This window comes from Punica granatum, chromosome 3, assembly GCF_007655135.1.
Source record: "Punica granatum isolate Tunisia-2019 chromosome 3, ASM765513v2, whole genome shotgun sequence".
Lineage (NCBI taxonomy): Eukaryota > Viridiplantae > Streptophyta > Magnoliopsida > Myrtales > Lythraceae > Punica > Punica granatum.
The window spans coordinates 10,700,020-10,720,842 of NC_045129.1; the positions used below are offsets into that span (position 1 = coordinate 10,700,020).

Here is a 20,823-nt window from a genome sequence, read left to right on the forward strand (position 1 = left end):
GAAGTTTAAGGTAAAGTATCAGGTAGATAGGTCCATCAACCGTCGGCTGGTAGCTCAAGGATTCCGCTAGCAACCAGGTATTAACTACCATGACACGTTCAACCTAGTGGTAAAACCCTGCACCATTCGTCTTATGTTATCATTAGCTCACTCCTCTTCCTGGGATATTTGTCAGTTTCACGTCAAAAATGATTTTCTTCATGGCAATCTTCAAGAAGAAGTATACATGAAACACCTCCTTGGCTTTGTTCATCAACTGTTTCCTAATCATGTATGTTGTCTGCATAAATCTCTTTATGGTCTGAAATAGGCTCACGAGGCTTGGTTCACATAATTTAGTCTATTTCTACATTCTCTTTGATTTGTCTCCACTTTAGTTGACTCTTCCCTATTCATTTATCATAATGGCAAGCACACCATTCTCTTATTATTGTATGTTGATGACATCATATTAACCAAGAGTTCCCCCTCTCTTCTTGATCGATTCATTAGCATTCTTTTCGTGAATTTGCCATGAAAGACCTTGATCCTCTGCACTACTTTCTTGGAGTCCAAGTGAAACAATCACTAAATACACTTTTTCTTTCTTAGCAAAAATACATTTTTGATATTCTAGCTCATTTTGGTCTAGAGAAATCGGTTGCGGTTAAGGCACCTTTACCTCCTCGTATTAATCTTTTGTTGGTGATGGGGAATTATTAGATGACCTTATTGAGTATGGGAGTATGATTGGTGCACTTCAATACATTACCATTATTAGGCCTGACATATGTTTTGCAATCAACCTAGTCAGCCAGTTCATGCATGCACCTTGAACTTAGTCAGCCAGTTCAAGCATGCACCTCGGACGATCCATCTCTAAGCAGTTAAGCGAATTATGTGGTATCTTCGCGGGACCTCTTCTCATGGGCTAATTCTTCGGCGATCTACTGACCTCCAAGTAACTGCATACATTGATGCCGATGGGGCCAGATGTCCAACACCAGGCGTTCTACTACAGGCTACGCCGTCTTTGTTGGGCCCAACCTCATCTCCTAACGGTTCAAGAAACAACCTACGGTGTCCAAGAGTTGTACGAAGGCTAAGTAGCAGACACTTGCTTATGCCGTGGCAGAAACATTATGGATCCGGCAACTCATCATTGACAGTGGCCACTCTACACCGAGTCCGATTATAGTGTGATGTGACAACATCAACGCTACGTGTCTTGCTACAAATCCCATATAGCATCAGAGATCCAAGCATATAGCTGTCGATTATCACTTCGTGCGAAAAAAAGGACATTTGTGATTTTTCGTTCTTATTACATACAATGGGCTTAATCCAAATCATGACACTGAGCTGTAAGCCCCGAATAACAATTCAGCATTTTCCGGGATTGGGCCGATCCGTATTATAATTCAGGCCCAAAATAACAAACAAACAAAGGAATGGCAACCCGGACGTAATTGGGCCGGATCCGGATCCCTATTCATGCAAAACAAACGGGCCATAATTTGTCCAATAGACGAACTCTAGGTCGAAATATTCCCCGGCTTGTTTTCTTGGTGTTGTCGGCTTATGTTAGCCATAGAGAAATAATTAAGTCCAATTTTGATGCATGATCTCTCTTTAGATCAAGATTGAGCGAGTGGCTAGAAGTTTTATATATGAATATTCTGCAGACTCAGCAATGGATGACCAAACCAAAGAAGGATAATTCCCATGAACACATGAACATAAAATGACTCCCAATTGAGACTAGTTTTATATACTCAATTGAGCATCTTCATTCATCGTTGTTTTCAATGATACATAGACATATTATTTCTTCAAAAAGAAAAAGAAAAAAAGAGAGAAAAAATTGACAGTTCACGCTAATGCAGTGGTAGAGAAGCAACGATTGACATTTATATATTTAGAAATTGGTTATCCTGGAGATTCGAGCCTTCAATCCATGCTTCATGTGAAGAATAACTGAAACACGAGGCCTCACGTCTTGATCTTCCTCGACTCGAACATGGAAGTTCCAAATTATGGTGGCCAAAACATACTTCATTTGCGTGAAAGTAAAGTTCTTTCCAAGGCAAGTCCTAGGTCCCGCATTGAAGGCAACAAACTTGTAAGATGGTTCGTGTCTGACTGTACCATTGTCTGAGATCCACCTCTCGGGTTTGAACTCTGCACAGTCCTTTCCCCAAATTGAGGGCATCCTCCCCATTGCATAGAGACTCCAGAGAATCCTTGTGTGTGCTTGCACATTATGCCCGCTAGGTAACTTGTCGGGTTTTGCTGGACTTTTGTGCTGCAACGGGATTGGTGGGTATAGCCTTAGGGTTTCACAGATTGCTCCGTGCAAGTAAACCAGCTTCTTGTTGTTGTTGAACTCTTCAGTATCGAATATATCTTCTCCTTGTGTTAAAAGTGACCTTATCTCTTCTCTGATCTTTATTTCCACTAGTGGGTGGTTCGAGAGGTTCCAAAAGAACCAAGTAAGTGAGGATGTATTCGTGTCTCTTCCTGCAATAATGAAGCTTAAGATCGTGTCTCTCAAGATTTTGTCCTCATGACTGCCTGCACCTGACATCTTGTTCTTTTCCATGGTCATATATGACGTTAACAAATCAGAATCCTCTTCGTCTTGTCTGGATTCCTCCCCTCTCCTTAGCTTCTCCCTCTTCATTTCAATGTACTTCCCGATGATCCGATCAATACACTTCCAAGCTTCACTTAACTTCTTTTCTCTTCCAACTCCTACCCACCCCTGCAGCTTCCACAGTAATCCTGGCATGACATGGCGGAAGAAGATTGCTTCCTCAGCATCATCCAGTGCCCTAATGAATGGAACGTCCGGTAGATCAGGGGAAAGGCACTCGGGATCAAATCCAGCGACCAATTTAGAAATCGAGTCGAATGTGTATCTCTCGAACAAGTCTTGTAGATCCACCACTAGACCTTCCCTAGAGGCGTGATCCAGTATAGGAATCAAACCATTTTGGATCTTGTCCTTAGTAGTCCTCACCAAGAAACAGTGGAAACTTTTGTGATTTATAAACGACATAGCAACCCGCCGCTGCTCCTTCCACAGCTCATGGTCCACATTGAAGATACCGTCTCCCAAAATATCAAAGATATTTTTGAACTCAGGCCCTTTTGGGAAGTTCACAAAGTTTGTGGTCATGATATAGTGGATGTTAGCAGGGTCCGCCGTGATCAACATATCCATGTTACAGAACCATGGGCCTCGGAAGAGGAAGTTGCCGGTGCCAAGGTGCAGCAGGAGCTCAGTGACCCAATCATGGACCCGCGAGACTTGGTTCAGAAGGGTCGGTAACATTCCAACTAGCGGCCAGTCTGTCGGAGCCCCTTTGCTGTTGCTTGCTAGATGGCAAAGGACAATGAAGCAGATGAGGGCAAATAGTATCACCAAAAGCCCCATTGAGTCCATGTATGAAGCTCTGGCACACATGTTTTTTTACGGGTATGTAATATCAACAGGCGGGAAGAGTGATCTTATAAATAAATTTCCCATATCAAAAGAAGGAGACAGCTCAGGGGAGACTGAGAGTTAGTGTTGTGTGTGTGTTTGAGCGGCGGCGGAGCTACTCCGACTGGAATTTGGCACTGAGGAATGGAGAATAGATAGCAGAGAATGTGAGGATTGGAGAGTTGTAACTATGACAAACACAGAGGACCGTATTGAGTCGTAGTTCGGTGAAAACTATGAGTGAGGGTCAATCTTATTATAGCAGTTCACCGGGAGCTGTTACTCTGAGGGCGTGAATTGCATTGTAACAGATTTATGTAAACCATATTGGGGTATGCGAGATGCCCCAAGGGCATTCATATGATGGGTTAATTTCAATTTAGTCCCTGTATTTTGAGAGCAGTCTCAAAATGCTCCCCATAAAAAAATGATTGACGTAAGGAAAAAGAAAAAGTTTGCCCACATATGTTAAGTTTTTATTGTCCCCATGATTAATAGTCGAGTGAACTGCGCCCAACCTTCATTCCTTCCAATCCGTAGACGGTATTAGAGATTTGGAGTGGATTGAGACGGTTCACTTATTCCTAGGGATTATGTTGAGACAAACAAAATTTTAGGATTGTTTCGAAAGTGTCTTCAAATTACTGGGTGTATATCACGATTGACCCTCAAATAATTATGCATGCTCGTTAGGGTCAGCGAGAATATATGTATATTTTTCTTCCGATAGCAGGGGAGACCCATGGCCTAATAACGTGAAGAAAAAAATAAAACAATATGGAAAGTTAACGTGAAATGAACTCGACATCTCTTAGTTTTAGACGAATACGTATGTAAGATTAATCATTGTTAATATCACCATTCCATTAAGATACCTTTGTCTATGTTATGTTAACATTTATGCTTTCTAGCTCTTTTTTTTTTTAAAAAAAAAAAACATATACGCTTTCTGAAATGCCAAAATTGGCAATTTTATCTCGGGAGATGATCATACATTAAGCATGTATGGTAGTAACAGAATTCACGGAAAATGAAATCTACAGGGAAATGAATACTGGAAACTTTGAATAGCGCTGATTGAATGACCCAAATAAGCGGAGAATGAAAGCGCATTGAAGACAAAAGGATAAACATGCCCTTCATGGATGGACCAAGAGGGGGTTGGGGTATCAATTCTCCATCCCCTAAAATTTTGATGTGATATGTAAAATTGGGCATGCTTACTTTTAGAATATTAAATTCCACTTTTCATCTATATTTTTCTTCTCTTTTTCTAAATTTATTTGCACTTAGAAAAATATAAGAATGTATTTACTACTGTTAAACTTGAAATTTTTTTAATGTGAGAATAATTGAAGTAATCACCATACAAGGATGATATAAAATATATTTATGAATAGAAAAGTCAATAGAATAGTAAAAGGAAAGGTATTAATTAGAATATAAAAAAGGAAATAATGGGCAAATGGAAAACCAGAGAATTAAAGAAAGAACTTCTCTAATCTTATATAATTTAGAATAACGGAGAAGAAAATTTTCTTTGGAAAATTATTTCTATTTCAATATAAGTAAACATATTCTTTGCAGTTTTCTAATTTTAGATAGGGAAAATAGCACCCCCTAACACAATTTGAACGGCATTTTCACATCCTATCACAGTTTTTAAAATTGGCACGTCATAGCACAAAATTACATTTTCTTGGCTAAACTAGCACGCTGTTAGATGTCCGTTAGGTTGCTGTTAAAAAGATGAGCTGGCCACGTTAGTGGGTCCTCTTGCACCATAAAATTAAATAATTTATAAATATAAGAAAAAATAAAAAAAATGTAGGGGCAGGTCGAAAGAAGGGATCCCCTTTGCCAGCCGCCCCCCTCAGGGGGTGGTCGTCGAGGCTTGTGGACTTCCGATGACCTCCCCTAAGGGGCGGAGCCAGTGGAGGGAGCCTCGTCCCCACACCTCCCCTTGTCTGTTTCATGGGGAGGTTACCGGGGGCTTAATGAGTCCCCGGCGACCTCTCTTAAGGGGGGGATGCCGGTGGGCCCCTCTCCCCCAAGCTCTAATCCTCTCTTCTCCTTCTTCTTCCCCTTGTTTTCCACTCAATCGACCTCCTCCCACTAATCTTTTCTGCAACAGAGTAAATGGGTAGCCAGAGATAGCATTAACATGCTCAAAGCTTGATCCTTTTTTGCTTTGGTTTCAAATGGGTTCCTACCAAAAGGTTTGATTTTTGTCCTGAGTAGTTCTGGAGCTGTTGGGGTTTTTGATTTTCGAGATGGGTTCTCACTATTTGAGCTCGAGAAGTGTTGCAGTGGGGCGAGAAGCTTCAGGAAGAGCAGCAAAAACAACTGTGATTGGAGCTCGTCCTCTTCGGGGAGGTGGAACAAGATTGAGAGCATTGGGAAGATGAAGTTTGGTTCTTCTGGTACTGTGAGGGGGCTCTGAACCAGCACGGCAACCAGAGCTAGATTTATGTTGCTGGGAAGATGTGCTCCAATGGAGCTAGTGATGTCGCCTGAGGGGGGACGTCGCTAGAAGTTCGATAGGCCCTCGACGACCATCCCCTGAGAGAGGACGGCTAGTAGAGGGGTCCCTCCTCCGACCTGTCCCTCAATAAAAAAAAATTATATTTTTTATGGATAATTTATTTATTTTTTTATGTATAATATTTTCTACGTGGCGTTCCACATGTGCAGAGAGGACCCACCTTGAAGGCCAGCTCAACTCACGGTTATGGTTTCGGATGGAATTTAAACGGTGTGCTAGATTTGAAAAGAAAATGGTGATTTGTGCTATGACGTGCCAATTTTAAAAACCGTGTTAGGAGGTGAAAATGCCGTTCAAATTGTGCTAGAGGGTGCTATTTTCCGTTTTAGATATTTTCTTAGAAAAAATAGAAGAATTCTCCAGAAGTAAATAGATTTCTTCGATTTCTAGTGAAATTACTTATATTTTCCCCTTAGCTTGGCAAAGTTACTATCCTTTTTGCATCCCCAAAAAGTCGTCCCTAGGCTAAAATCTTGAGTCCGTCCCTGGTGCCCTTCATATATGATAATTGTAATTTTTCTAAAAATAGTAAGAATTTATGTACTTCTGCTAAAATAACTCTCCATGTGGTGACAAGTGATCCAATTTTTACCCTTGCCTTTGTCTAATCTTTTTCTTCGGTCGCGTGCCTTTTTCTATTCTTTATTCTTAATGTCTTTTCCAGTGTTATCAGAACCGGACCGGATGATGAACCGGAAGGGGTACGGGGTCATGGGTTTATGGGTCCAACCGGGGGTTCGATGGGTCGGACCGCTCGTTTATTTAAAATAAAATAAATATTCATATTATTAAAAAAATTATGATAATTAAGATAAAAGTATGATGATTTTAAAGAAATATAACAATAGTATAAGAAAGTATCTATATTTAATATTTCTTACTTCAAAATAAATATTTTATTTTAATAAGTACTTAAAAGTAGAGTTAAAAGAATAAAAAAGTGGTGGTGGTTTGGTTGGTAGTATGCTAATATGAAAAGTAAGAGGTCATGAGTTCAAATCTTTACACAACCAACCAATTTTTACATTAAATAGGAAACCCATAGAACCGGCCGGTTTAATGAAATTTTGCTTAAAACCGGCCGGTTCAATGGGTCCGGCGGTTCAAAGCTGTCATTTCGGTTTTTAGGCGAACCGGACCGGACTTGGTGCCGGTTCCCGGTTCGACCGGTCGAACCGGCCGGTCCGGTCCGGTTCTGATAACAATGGTCTTTTCAACTTCTATTTTATTTTTTACTCTCCAAATCTATATTCACGCGAAAAGTTTTTGAGGATTAAATGGTGACAGGCCCAAAACTTTAGAGACCATTTAAATAGTTTACTCTTCAAATAGCTCTTTTCATTTTTATGACTTGAAAATTAGTTTGGAATCACATCTTGCAAATCTAAGCGATAATGAGAATACAAACTCAATTTTACTTTCTTACATGACGATTTATTATGCCACAAAGGGTCGAATTCTTGTAGTGTGAGACGGGGGGAATTGCGATAGTAAATTAAGCTTGATGACAAATATGCCTTGCGCTTCTCTTACATTACAAATTTGCCCCTTAACAATGGAGGAGGTCACCAGCAGTCCTGCAGTGGTGGCCGGCATCAGGTGACCATCACCAGGATTTCTTCCCCTTCAGAGAGAAATAATAGGGAGACAGGGGCAGCTGATTGCTCAACCGCGACCACATCGCCCTAATCGAGGTTGATGAGGCTTTAGAGGTTGCCACTTACCTCGTTTGAGCCCATGGTACTTGGCATCAGGCCATCACTATCCCTCTCCCTCTTCTTTTTTTTTTTTTTTTTTTTTTTATTGGGGAAAATCCTGGGCTGTGGTGACCCAACGCACACCACCATTTGCCCCTCTCTCTATCTCTACTCTCGTTCATTCTGTTTTTCATTATTTTTTTTTGAAAATCTGAAGCTGGAAAGATACATTTTAGTGTCACGTTAGTCATTTTGATGACTTCGCTCTGGTTTTCTGTTTACAAAATCCAATCCCATTTCAACCATATTATCTTCTAATTTCGAAATGAACATGCATCTGTCAGTCCATCATCAAAATAATTAACTTTTGTGAAGCCTTGTCCATATAGAGGATCTCTTCATACCTATATCTAGGGGCATGTCACATGTGGTCTACACAATTATTCTTATGTTGATGGGATCCATAACCCACTCTTATCCTGATTTTTTTTTTCTCGGACAAGATAATAGAAAGTTGGAAGTTTCTGTGAGCCATAGATTTTGCAATTTGATCACATGTTTGGGGCCCTTCTTTATTTTCTTTTCTATTATAAAGAAAGCCTATGACCTTAATTATAACAAAGCGAAATAATTTTAACACAAAAAAGTTCTTCTTGCGAGAATCGAATTCAAAACCTCTTCGTTTTGAGTTGGTGACTCGTGCTACTTTAGTCTTCCTCATTAGGGATCGATTTTACCCATGTGGGGCCCTCCATTTACTTTCTAGCATTAAGTCAGTGTACATAGTTTCAGCCTTCCGGTCGGGCTTCTACAACTTCGGAATATACAGTCGAGACCAGTACCACAGGGGACCTCCCAAAAAAATGTTTATCATAACAAATCTTTCAAGTTTTTACATAACTTCTTTTGTATTCTTTGAGTCATCTGAAGCAAAACCAAGTAGTTTATACCCACTGCAAGATCTCAAAGTCATCTGAACAATACCCCGTAAGATATCGATCTTTACAATCTTACTTAGGTCTCCATGTTTCCATTAATCTCTAGCTACCCTGGGATGAACTCGTAGAACTCGCAATACTGTAGTAATTGTTTCAACTAGTAAGAAATGAGAAAAACAAAGTCTAACGATAAGTTCATTGAGCAGACGATCCCAAGATGACATGAACTTATATAATTCACGATTGATACAAACTAGAGGCTTATGGAGTTCGGCTTCTTTTTATTGTTTACGATGATACACAGTTGCCACAAGACTTTAGAACACACCATATGGCAAAATCATACAGTCGACAGTGTTGGAGAAGCCTGACTCACATTTTTATATTTAGTATCCGGATATCCTGGAGATCCGAGCCTTTAACCCATGCTTCATGTGAAGAATAATGGAAGCACGGGGCCTGACGTCCTGACCTTCCTCAACCTGAACATGGAAGTTCCGGATTATGGTGGCCAAAACAGTCTTCATTTGTATGAAGGCGACTTCCTTCCCAAGACAAGTCCTAGGTCCTGCATTGAAGGTGAGGAACTTGTAAGATGGTTCGTGTCTGATTGTTCCTTTATCTGAGATCCACCTCTCAGGTCTAAACTCTGAGCAATCTTCCCCCCAGATTGAGGGCATCCTTCCCATCGCATAGAGACTGAACAGAATCCTCGAGCGGGCTTTCACACTGTGCCCGCTAGGCAGCACGTTGGGTTTTATTGGACTTTTGTGCTGGAATGGAACTGGTGGGTACAGCCTCAGAGACTCGCAGATCGCTCCATGCAAGTAAACCAGCTTGTTGATGCATTCTCCACCCTCGAGCATTTCTTCTTCTTCCATTGCAAGTGAATTAATTTCTTCTCTGATTTTGATTTCGACCGATGGGTGCTTCGAGAGGTTCCAAAAGAACCAAGTAAGTGCCGAAGTAGTCGTGTCTCTCCCTGCAAGCACGAGGTTCAAGATCGTGTCTCTCAAGAACTTGTCGTTGTTACAGTCTAGACCCGATATATCATCCTTCTCCATATTCATATATGATGTTAACAAATCAAAACTCTCTTCTTTTGATGTCGACTCCTCTCCTTTTCTTAGCTCCTCCCTCTTTTTCTCGATGTATTTTCCTATGATTCGATCAAAGCACTTCCAAGCTTCGCTCAACTTCTTTTCTTCTCCAATCCCTATCCACCTTTGTAGCTTCCAGAGGAATTTTGGGAAAACATGACGGAAGAAGATTGCTTCCTCGGCTTCATCCAATGCCTTAGCAAATGGAACTTCTGGGTAATCACTAGAAAGGCACGCAGGTTCAAACCCAGTAACCAACTTGCAAATTGAGTCGAATGTGAATCTTTGGAATAAATCTTGCAAATCCACCACAAGCCCTTCCGTGGAGGCACGATCAAGAATAGGAATCAGCCCATTTTGGATCTTGTCCTGACTAGTCCTCGCCAAGAACCGGTGGAACTCCCTGTGATTTACCAATGACACGGCAACTCTCCGCTGGTCCTTCCACAGCTCATAGTCCGCATTGAATATCCCATCTCCCAAAACGTCAAAGATCTTCTTGAACTCGGACCCCTTGGGGAAGTTCACAAAGTTTGCACTCATGATGTAGTGGATGTTCGCAGGGTCCACCGTTATCAACATATCCATATCACAGAACCACGGGCCTCGAAAGAGGAAGTTGCAAATGGCATTGTGCGCTAGGATCTCAGTGATCCAATCATGCACCCGCAGAACTTGGCTCAGAAGGGCCGGCAACATACCAATGAGCGGCCAATTTGTTGGAAGGTCATGGCTGTTGCTTCTGAGATGGCGAACGATGATGAAGCAAAGAAGAGCCAATAATATCTCCAAGAGCCCCATTAAGTCCATGATGGATACGATGGAGCTATGGAACTCTTATCTTCTATATGGAAATTTATTAGGCAGTTGGGAGGGAGAATGGTTTTATAATATCAGAAGACTTTTCAGATGCAGACAACGACAAGCTCAGCACAAGTCAGCTTTTAATTCTGGACAGCGATTTGCTGATTAAAAAGTAATATTGAATTATATGGTTAGTTCCACTAAAGGGATCTTGCCTTTAACTTAAGCTCTTGTCCAGTCTCTGTAGTCCATGACTCCATATCCGTTTTGCTTTTCGTCCAAGAAAACCGATAATTGAAATTTGTACCCCAAACCTCTGCCCAGTTGCTGCAGGAAGAGCTCGCTCACCCTTCATAAGGATAAAGTCCAAGGGACGAAAAGAATATGGAAAGCAAAGCTAACTGATCCTACGGTAATGTTAGGAGGCTCAGTTTAAATTTTGATAATCCCTATTAAGAAAGCAACTCTTATCTGGATGCAGTTCACAATAAACTCGTGGACCGCAGCAATCTCAGTAATCGGTTGCTGTGGGTTCCAATAATACTGTGATGGGATGGCCATACTATTACTAACTAATAAGTAACGTCGATGCTGCAATCCATGGAATACTGTTGGACTGTTCCAAGTAGTTAAAATGTCAGACCACGAGGGACCCTCCATAAGGGGATCTTATTTATAACTTCTTTACATCAATGCTGAAGTCCATGTAATCCTTTTGGACTGTTCCAAGTAGTTAAAGAATCGGACCACGGGGGACCCTCCGTAAGGGGATCTTATCTGTAGCTTCTCTATATTGACAAGACTATAAATCAACCATAAATGTTATATCTGACAAAAGCGTTGCTCTCAACTTGAAAACAATCCTAGATGGGGCATAGCTTTCTATCGCGAAACAATCCTGGCAAACAAATGAATGATGTACAACCAGTGGTCCTCCTATCCACGACGTCTCAAGTCTGGGTGCAGCTCATAGAGCATCGTATGCTTTCATGTTTGGCTGGACTGGATGTGATGCCACTGATGAGATATCCTTTTGTTTGTTTCTTTTTTTCGGCTCCCTTCCCTTCCAAATTATTTGGGAGCCGGATCGAATCTATTTTTCGAATCCAAACCATCATAAGGCACTGGCCCATGAATTGTCTGGCAGCACCATTCCTCTTATCTTCTTTTTTCATCAGAAGAAGACAATTTCTTCGTCTGCCGAGTTGCCAGTTTGTATCACAGAGAAAGTTTGTCCAATATCGGTGATCAGTAAAGAGCGGAACTTGACGAGCATTTATGGCTACGTTTCGTCCTTGGGTTAGAGATAGGGATGGGGACGAGATGAATTAGGATTTTAAATTTAATGAATCATCAACTAGGTGATAGCCCGTACGTTGCGTTGGAAATATTTTAATTTTTTAACAATAAGTAATATTAACATTAAGTACATTATAAACTTTTATTTAACAAAAATATATTGTGGATTAAAATTGTTTAACCAAGAGTGGAATTTTAATATCCTAAATACATTGTGGAGAAAATGAAGTGATGTGCTGATTTTTCAAGTATAAGAAAACAGAAATTTTAAATAATTATTTTAAGAAAGTAAATAATTGAAAAATGTACCTATTCGAAAATATTCTTTTTTCTCTAAGATAATGATCGATATTATAAATTATAATATAATTATTTTTTACTATCAATATTCTATACAACTCAAATTTTGACGGCTCACACAATCGCATTTATCATCTTAACAAAATCTACATCTCACATAACAATCACAATTGTTCAATAGAATAAAAAATTCTTCAAACCAATAATACAAAAGGAGTAAGACAACTATTTAAATGCTCAATAAATAGGCATTGTCAACTCATAACAATAGCATAGGATAACAATTAATTCTTAATGCGATGGAATGATTTTACCAATAAAATTAATGAAAAAAGGAAAACCTGATGAATGTGCAAAAAACATAAACAATTTTTTGTCCCTTTCATTTTATTCGCCGGCGACCACTTACATCGCATATATAAAGAGAAACAAAGAAACTCATATATAAAGAGAAACTTGCACATATATACATATATACATTAAGAGAAACATTGACATATGAAAAGTTAAAATTTAAGCTTATCTTATTTATTTTAAGAAATTAAAACTAATTCTTTCTCATAAACACATATATACATATATATTATGATTTCATGGAATCAGGTGGCGGGAAAACTTTGGATGATGGATCATCAAATAAGAGACACATGCACATATATACATATTATAGAAGCATGTAAAAATTCGGGATATTTCATTCATGCAAAGAACAGCAAAGACTTGAGATTACCTATTAATTTTGAGATTCCGGAAGTGTGAGACTCTTGGGGATGTCGTCTCATTCATGAAGGCATAGGCCAATTTGAAAGAAATAGTATTCTAGCTCAAATCAATAAAATTATGCATGAAATAATGAATCTATTATGAACCTCATTGAAAATGAAGAAAGAATCTACCTTCAAGTATGCATGAGCAGACAAAATCTACCTTCAAGTCAGATTCCTAGTGATAGACGACCAAATATATATATTTACTTAATAATTATTTAAAACAATTTCCATCTATAAAACATTGAACTGTAATTATAGTTAGGTAATAGTACGATATATCCAAACGATGTACAATATTTCACTACGTATTTTAGATGTCCTTCTTAGAATATATTCCACTAATATGCTCCTATCAGAAATATTCCGTTGTATCCTCCACTTTCCCTAACTGGGGATATAATCTATATACATAATTATTTTCTTAATATTTCTTTACAAAACTTCCCATCTATTATAACATTGGACTATAGTTAGGCAATATTACAATATATCTAAACGATGAACTATATTTCACCACTTATTTCAGATGCCCTTCTTTGACTATATTCCACTAATATGCCCCTATCAAAAATATATTCTGCTGTATACTCCACTTTCCCCAATTGGGGATATAATCTATATATTATACTATAAGAGAATTTTACGAATATATATTTTTTCGGCGGATAAGTATTTCTTGACAAAAGAATATTAAAATTTTCTTACTATATAAATGGTGACATGACATCTTGAGAGAGCTTTTTTTTGATGATGTGGCGGCGTGAAAGATTCAGTTCGGGACTTTATTTATATATAGATATAGATACAAATATAGATATCTCGATTTAGTGTGTGGAGTTTTCAAGGTTTGGGATTGGGATATTAAAAGGAAAATGACCAAGGTATCCTCATTACAGTTATTTAAGTACAAACTAGATAAAAACTCGCGCGTTGCGTGAGAAGTTTTTTTTTATAAATAATAATGCCAAAATTATTAAAAAAGTAATTCTTTTATACAAAATATATAAAACAATCAATATCTCATAATTGTCCTATATTTTCTCAATTTAATATTGTTAGCGATATCATTTCCCAAAAAAAGATATGATTATCTCTTGTAAAAAGTTTAATTATACCAATAATAAAATTTAATTTTACCATTGCATAAAAAGTAATATGATATATCAAGTCTATCTATAGATTTTTCCTAATATAGATAATATGAAAGATATTTATTGAGTTAAATAAATATAGATTTTTTATACTTGATTCGGCTAAATATATATATATATATATGTTTGAATACATATATACTTAGGAAATATTTTTCCTAATATTTATAGTGTCAAAGATATATAGATTATATGTATGAAGTTATAGATATAGTACTTAATAATTTATGATATGCAATAAATATAAATATATTTACTGCATAATTAAATTATTAAAATATTATCCTCTCTCGTATAAATTTATATATTCACTTTTCTAAGTATATACATATATATATATATATATTTATTGTTCATAATGGCATGAAGTACTTTTATCAGACGATATATATTATGTTTTTCAGTTTCAAATAGGATGATCTTGAAATTCTTATGGTTCTTGATGGTGTGTATATGTCTTCTTCACAAAGTAACGATTTCAACAAATCGATTTGAGATTTTCTTACGGTTGCATGTATTAAAGAACCTTGATTTCATTAGATACAATGATAATTAAATGAATATTATAATAACTCAAAAATAACAAATCATATCAAGAGTAATGACTTCTTTAGTTTGTGTTTACGGTATCCCGCAGTCATGTCAATCTCACTCCAGTGGTTCATATGACTTTTTTCGGGGCCCAGTTCTTTTATCATGTGATAAATCATTATAGCGTATCAAAATCAACAATATTATATATATTAAAAAGATAAATGAATCAAAAGAAAAATATCAAGTTCAATGAGAAGGAAAGGTCATACTTCATATAGGTCTCGCTAAACTCAATAATAAAACCCTGCCCGAATAATACGTATAGGTCTTTTTGCAAATTCAACCTAACTTCAAACGAAGCCAAAGCTTGCTCATCCTTTTTCCCTAGAGTAAAAAAAATGTGATGAGATATTACGTGTGACTATAATTTTTAGTAACAACATGACAACAAAACAAAATAAAAAGAAAATGACTGAAAGATATAGGTCCCACAATAGTTAGGGAAGCTTTGGAAGAGGGTGTGTTACTAATGATGAGCGTAAGCTTTGAATTGAAAGTACGTAATCAACCAACTCCAGATCTATTTATAGAATCGACTTTGGATATAAAATTGGAAAATAACAAAAATATTCTTTTTAACAGATTAGGAAATATAAATATTACATGTATGTATAAGAACCTAGTCTATATATATTCAAAATATATTCTTTTTGCCTTTTTCAGAATATCGAAGATCTTATCCTTATATTCTCCCGAAACGGAAGTCTTATCAGACTAACCCAAATTTATCCTCATAATAAGTGTAAAAGTCACCCCAGAATTGAACAACTAATATTGCTAGTCTATATATATACATATATATTTCAACTATACTATTTTGTTTATTCTGAGTCTTTGTGCGACATAATATATATATATATATACATGTTGAATTTCACAAATACAAAATCTTGAGATATATTGATTCTTATTGAATAAGAAACCGTATAATTTAAACATAAAAAAAATTCAATACATAAGTGACGATATGACAAAGCGAGAGAGTTCCACTTGATGAGGTGGTGGCGTGAGAATTGGACTTGTGTTTTGTTTTCATATATATATATATATTAAATACTTTCAAATTTCTCAAATTAAAAATTAATTTCATAAACTTTTTTTTTTAAAAAAAGAGAATAATATGTAATGAAGAGAACTAGAGGAGCAGTGGCCCCCCAATTCCAGCGACCACTGCCCTAGCGTGGTTGCAGAATACTTTTGCTTTTTCAATAAATCTCATAATTATATATATATACATAAAAATAATATGGACAAATATACGAATTCGTTGAATAAAGTACAAATAAAATATAGTAACAATTCATTTAATTGAAAATGAAAGGTCAGATAATGTGAAGTTGTGGTTTTACAATTAGCCTTGCACCTTGCACGGTGCAACCACGTTTTTGTCTTGGTTTTTATATATTATAATGATGAATGACACAAAATATAAGCAAGGGAAGGCGGTTGAATGCAACTTTATTTTGCCATTGACTTGAAAACAAGATGTTAAGGTTTCAAATTTTATGAGTAGGACTTTTCCTGTCGCTTTTGAGCTTTATTTATAACCCCGAAAAATATGTATAAGAATTGATTATGAGCTAGATAGAAAAATGTTTAAGAAAAAATAATGAAAGGTACAGGTGTTGGTATAATTGTTTGAAGTAACTTCAATTGTGTAAACCATGATTCACGATGTGTCAATAGGAAGTGTTAAGAGTTAATATCTCACGCTGGAAAATCAAAGAGAAAATCCTAAGTTTATAAGAAATTGAATACCACAATCTATCAACTCGAATTTTTGAATTGAAGATGACAATATATAACATGAAGTTAAATTTAGTGTTTGCGCAAAAGTTCCTTCATCTTTTGTTTTTTTGTTTTTTTATTTTTCCGGTAGTACTCAAGCAAAGTTCCTTCATCTATATCTATATACAATTATAAAAGTTAAAACAACTCATAAGTCGATGCCACATAGGATATACAACAGTTATGGTTGAATGACTTTTGAAATTCCAACCAATCACTTTTCGACAAATGCACACTAATCATCGTTCTGCGTTATCCACGAAACTCCAAAAAATTTCAGTTATTGAAGTCGAAAAGTATTTTTGTGCATATTTATTTATGTAGACATCTATAGTATACGTAGAGTTTATTTTTGATAGGTAATATACATAGTGTTTAAAACATTAAAGAAATCTCAATTTATTGATGTACACCCTTAGTGTCTTCACAAGAGTAAAACATAAAACTCTTCTACCTTTAAACTGTGGGATTTCTCATTGTCATGAAAGAAAACTTTAATCAAAGTAAATTGTCATCATCGAGAAAGAATATGGAAATTAACTTTCTTATAGATAAAAATTAGTCACGATAATATTTACTACCTATATATCCGGCCAATTACTTGATCTTTTAATAATATATATGCGCAAAAATTTTAGCTCGTACATATGTGCAGTCATTTGTCTAGTCTTCGTTGAAAAAGGCGGCAACCTTTCTATAAATGCCCCCTAATTATTCAGTTGTCTGCCCCATCGAAAGAGCAAACGAAAAAAAAATAAGTCCAACGCTTCACGGTTGAATCGTCAAAATCACTGTCCTCACGAGTTGGCCATAGCTGTGTGCAAACATTGGTGACCGACCTGACTCGAATTGAATTAATCGGGGTCTATTAGACTTTTAGATATTATGGTATATATAGAAAAATTTAGATAAAATTTATTTTAATTCCTATTAAGATTTACAATAAACTGATTGCAATACCCATTCAAAAATTTCGGAAGATAATTAGCTCTCATATTAATCTAAATAAGAGACATATCGGATTCACTTATAAGGGAATAAACTACACCGTATCTAACAACGAAGAAACTCCTCTATATGGCATAGTGATCAAAGATCATACGTACACTCAAAACTGAAACGGGACAGAGATTTATAGGAATATCATATCGAGCCAAAAACTGAAAAGGCAAGTGGTAGCTAGAGATACTGATTGCCATTGGATTGAATGAGATTGCACTTGGTAAATACACATTAACCACATGAAAGAATCTCGTTACCAACTTCTGTTAGTCGTTCTCTCGGGCCTCTATCGACAAGCTTTCGATATTCGACGACCAGTGGCCTTGAGAGAGGCTTCTTCCAGCCAAGATAAAGGGCATAAAAGTCTCAACCGAGATGTTGAAGTTACTGGTCGAGATCGGGATTCGTCAATGGATGACTCCAGCCTATTGGTACTTCTCACGATAGTGATTGAATACTACTAGCTAATACTAACCTGACAAGGAAAGACAACAACCATGAATTATGGCTCAATTATAGGTTCTGTCCAAATCAATATCACTTTCGTCTGTTAATCTGCAATTATGTTAGCTAAAAGAACATTTCTGAGAAAGACATTTTCGAGCAAACAATTCATGTTCGTATATGACCGAAAATGATTTCCATTGCCTTTCCAAGTTTCTGGCAAACTGGAAAATTGGGAATTCTTTTAAAAAAAAATTGTTTGGTGTTTGATACTTAAAATTGATTTTTCAGCACTTAATTTGGTTCATCTTGTTTGATAAACTCAAAGTAGATTGACTTGATTGACTAAACTAAAAGTAAAAAAAAAAAAAAACCTTTTGGTTCATCTTGTTTGATAAATTGAAAGTAAATTGACTTAATTTACTAAATTATGTTTAAAAAACCTTTTAACCATTAAGTCATTTGAAACCTACTTATTTATTTTACTTAATCGCTCAATTAGGGTGCGGTGGTGGCTACGGTCGTGACCTCCACGGCTCGGAATCGGCCCTTTTCTCTTCTCTTTTGAATAGAGAGAGAGGGGGGATCAGAGCCACGGAGTTCTATCGTCGACAATCATTTCCACTATCACCAGCGACCTATAACGTCCCAGGTGGCCTAGACTAGGGCAATGTTGGCCACCACTGCCCCCGTTCCCCCCTCCCCCCCCCCTCTCTCTCTCTCTCTCACAAAGCTGTGCTCTAGTTTTTTATTTATTTGTTTATTTAAATTTTCATTTGTTTTTAGATCTGAAAAGTAACATCTATATTTAACAGGGGTCAAAGTTGAAACCACAAAAGTTCTGTCGCTTTAAATGAATACATCAATAACTTAAGGGTATACTCTTCCCCCAACCAAACAAAATTTACTCAATTTCATTAGGCAAATTCTACAATGGAATGTCAAATTATATTTCATGGTGGAACACTAGTTTTCTCTAGTGCTTTTAATATTAAAGATAATGTTTCGGCTCATATATCTTTCAATGGCGTCACAAATTCATCGAGCTCCATGTAAAGTATAATAAAATTGGAGGATCGCTTACGTGTTATGAAAATGTCGTTGACGTGTATGTAAATTAAAATCCGCTTACATGTCGATGACGTATCGCTAACGTGTTTGGCTTATATAAGACCGGTTTTCTTTAAAAATCGATTTTTATGGTCCGGTTTAATGACGTGCGATGATGGGTGACGTGACGGAATGTAATTGTTACGTGTGGTGGGAAGATTCAAGAATAGTGGTATAGTATTGTACGCAAAAATTGTGAAATGAAAATATAAAGAACTAGAAATACTATGGCAAAATATATAAATAATGGACGGATGTGATTAAAAGATAGTAGGATCTAATGATTGAAATTAATGTTTCATTGTGGAGTACAAGTTGGGGTTTCATTTTAGAATCTACCATTTCATTGAGAGGTTATTTCATTAATCACTTAAATTATGTCTAAATTTTCCAGCACTTAATAAAAAGTTCAAACAAACACCACCATCTATTTAGTCTCCCTGCTCTACGGTATCTATCAAGTTTCATCTTTGAACCATAGTCCATATACGTAATAAGCGCATGATTCTGCAGATTTACATATTTGGGGAAAAGGATGACTGCGTACCATTCCTGATGGCATGGAAAAGATGCCGAAAGCCATCAGCTATTCAATAATTGGTTATTGAGAGATTGGCTTAGCTATCGAGTTCTAATAAGATGGATGAAAGAATTTCTATAGAGTTTGAACGCCTTACATAACAGGAAAAAAAAAAAAAGACCCCATATATTTTACGCCAACGGAGATAAAAGAAGTGCTCGAGCTGTGTGCTGCACCTTGCTTATGTTGTCTAGGCCTCTGCTTAAGGAAAAATCAATTAGGCCATGTTCTCCCAGTAAACTTCAAATGCACTGCAGGCCCATAGCATGCATCTTTCTCTCGTTGCTTTTTCAGGCAGCTGACATGTTGTTCCTCCCTCAAGTCTTTGTCTTGTTTCATCGATAACGTTGCAGCTCAATTATTGCCTCCAACTAGGAGAGCCCTTTGCAGGCAGTTATGTGTGATGACTAACTAATTGCTGTCTCGCTCATTTCCAAGTAATCTTCATAACTCCCATATGCATCTGCTTTTCCCTTCTATACTATCCCCAGTAACACGTAACTTGGGCTCGGGCAATTGGACTTGTAGGCATGGGTTGGTAAGCTTCCATGTTTGGGTCAAATATCTCAGCTATACATACACCAATACGAGAGCCATAGCTTAGTTTGTGGAAGGCCTAACTATCCATATTAACTAGGCTTCCACAACACATATCATGAGACCAATTTCAACTATATAAGATCAGCATTACTGTAATGACATCAATCGAGCTTATGGAATATTCATGGCCTCATCTTCTTTGTCATAGTCCATCTCGGCGACATCAAAGGGCTTCCTATGGAATATTCATGGCCTCATCTTATTTGCCTCAATCAGTAGTCCAGCCCAAGTCTTCATGATTTTTCTGTTTGCCTCAACTACTAGTCCAGCCCGAAGCAATAACGAGCTTTGCTAAATGCCTGGTGAGGAGGCAGAACAAAGCTCTCTGCGCTCTCAAAGTGTATCAACCAATGGCTCTAATTACCCACCATTTGGCAAGTGCATCAAAGATGTACTTCTTCATTTCTAACAATAGGCCATAACTACCACGAACAAACATTTGAAGAATGTTTTTTCAGCTATATACTGCCAATATTTTAATTGCTATAACAGGTTATTGATCTTCTTCACGCCGTAACATTAACATTACTTCAAGTTCCCAGCCTTTATCTCCAGCTTTGGTTCTTCTTAACATGAAGGTTGGGGCTATTCAAGAAGGATGGGGTAACCGTTAGAACCCAATTAGGCCTTGAATT

The 20,823-nt window shown here is 37.0% G+C and overlaps 2 protein-coding genes and 1 long non-coding RNA gene across 3 annotated transcripts; 1 reads left to right on the forward strand and 2 right to left on the reverse strand.

Annotated features, from left to right (window-relative positions):
• Positions 1 to 1,693: 1,693 nt before the first annotated feature.
• Positions 1,694 to 4,052, reverse strand: LOC116199215 (alkane hydroxylase MAH1-like). The gene has a single exon (XM_031529499.1). The coding sequence runs from the start codon at positions 3,446 to 3,448 to the stop codon at positions 1,898 to 1,900; it is 1,551 nt and encodes a 516-aa protein (XP_031385359.1). The 5' UTR covers positions 3,449 to 4,052; the 3' UTR covers positions 1,694 to 1,897.
• A 1,215-nt stretch (positions 4,053 to 5,267) lies between these two features.
• Positions 5,268 to 6,604, forward strand: LOC116201603. Its single transcript, XR_004155906.1, has 2 exons — positions 5,268 to 6,053; positions 6,161 to 6,604. It is a non-coding gene; the product is annotated as an uncharacterized LOC116201603 (long non-coding RNA).
• Positions 6,605 to 8,814: 2,210 nt separating this feature from the next.
• LOC116201602 (alkane hydroxylase MAH1-like) lies at positions 8,815 to 10,611 on the reverse strand. Its single transcript, XM_031532885.1, has one exon. It carries the CDS (start codon positions 10,554 to 10,556, stop codon positions 9,033 to 9,035), a length of 1,524 nt encoding a protein of 507 aa, XP_031388745.1. The 5' UTR covers positions 10,557 to 10,611; the 3' UTR covers positions 8,815 to 9,032.
• Positions 10,612 to 20,823: the final 10,212 nt, after the last annotated feature.

What these genes read in the sequence shown, in the direction of transcription:
- LOC116201602 (XM_031532885.1), bottom strand. Translation starts at nt 10,556, where the DNA reads ATGGACTTAATGGGGCTCTTGGAGATATTATTGGCTCTTCTTTGCTTC.
- LOC116199215 (XM_031529499.1), bottom strand. Translation starts at nt 3,448, where the DNA reads ATGTGTGCCAGAGCTTCATACATGGACTCAATGGGGCTTTTGGTGATA.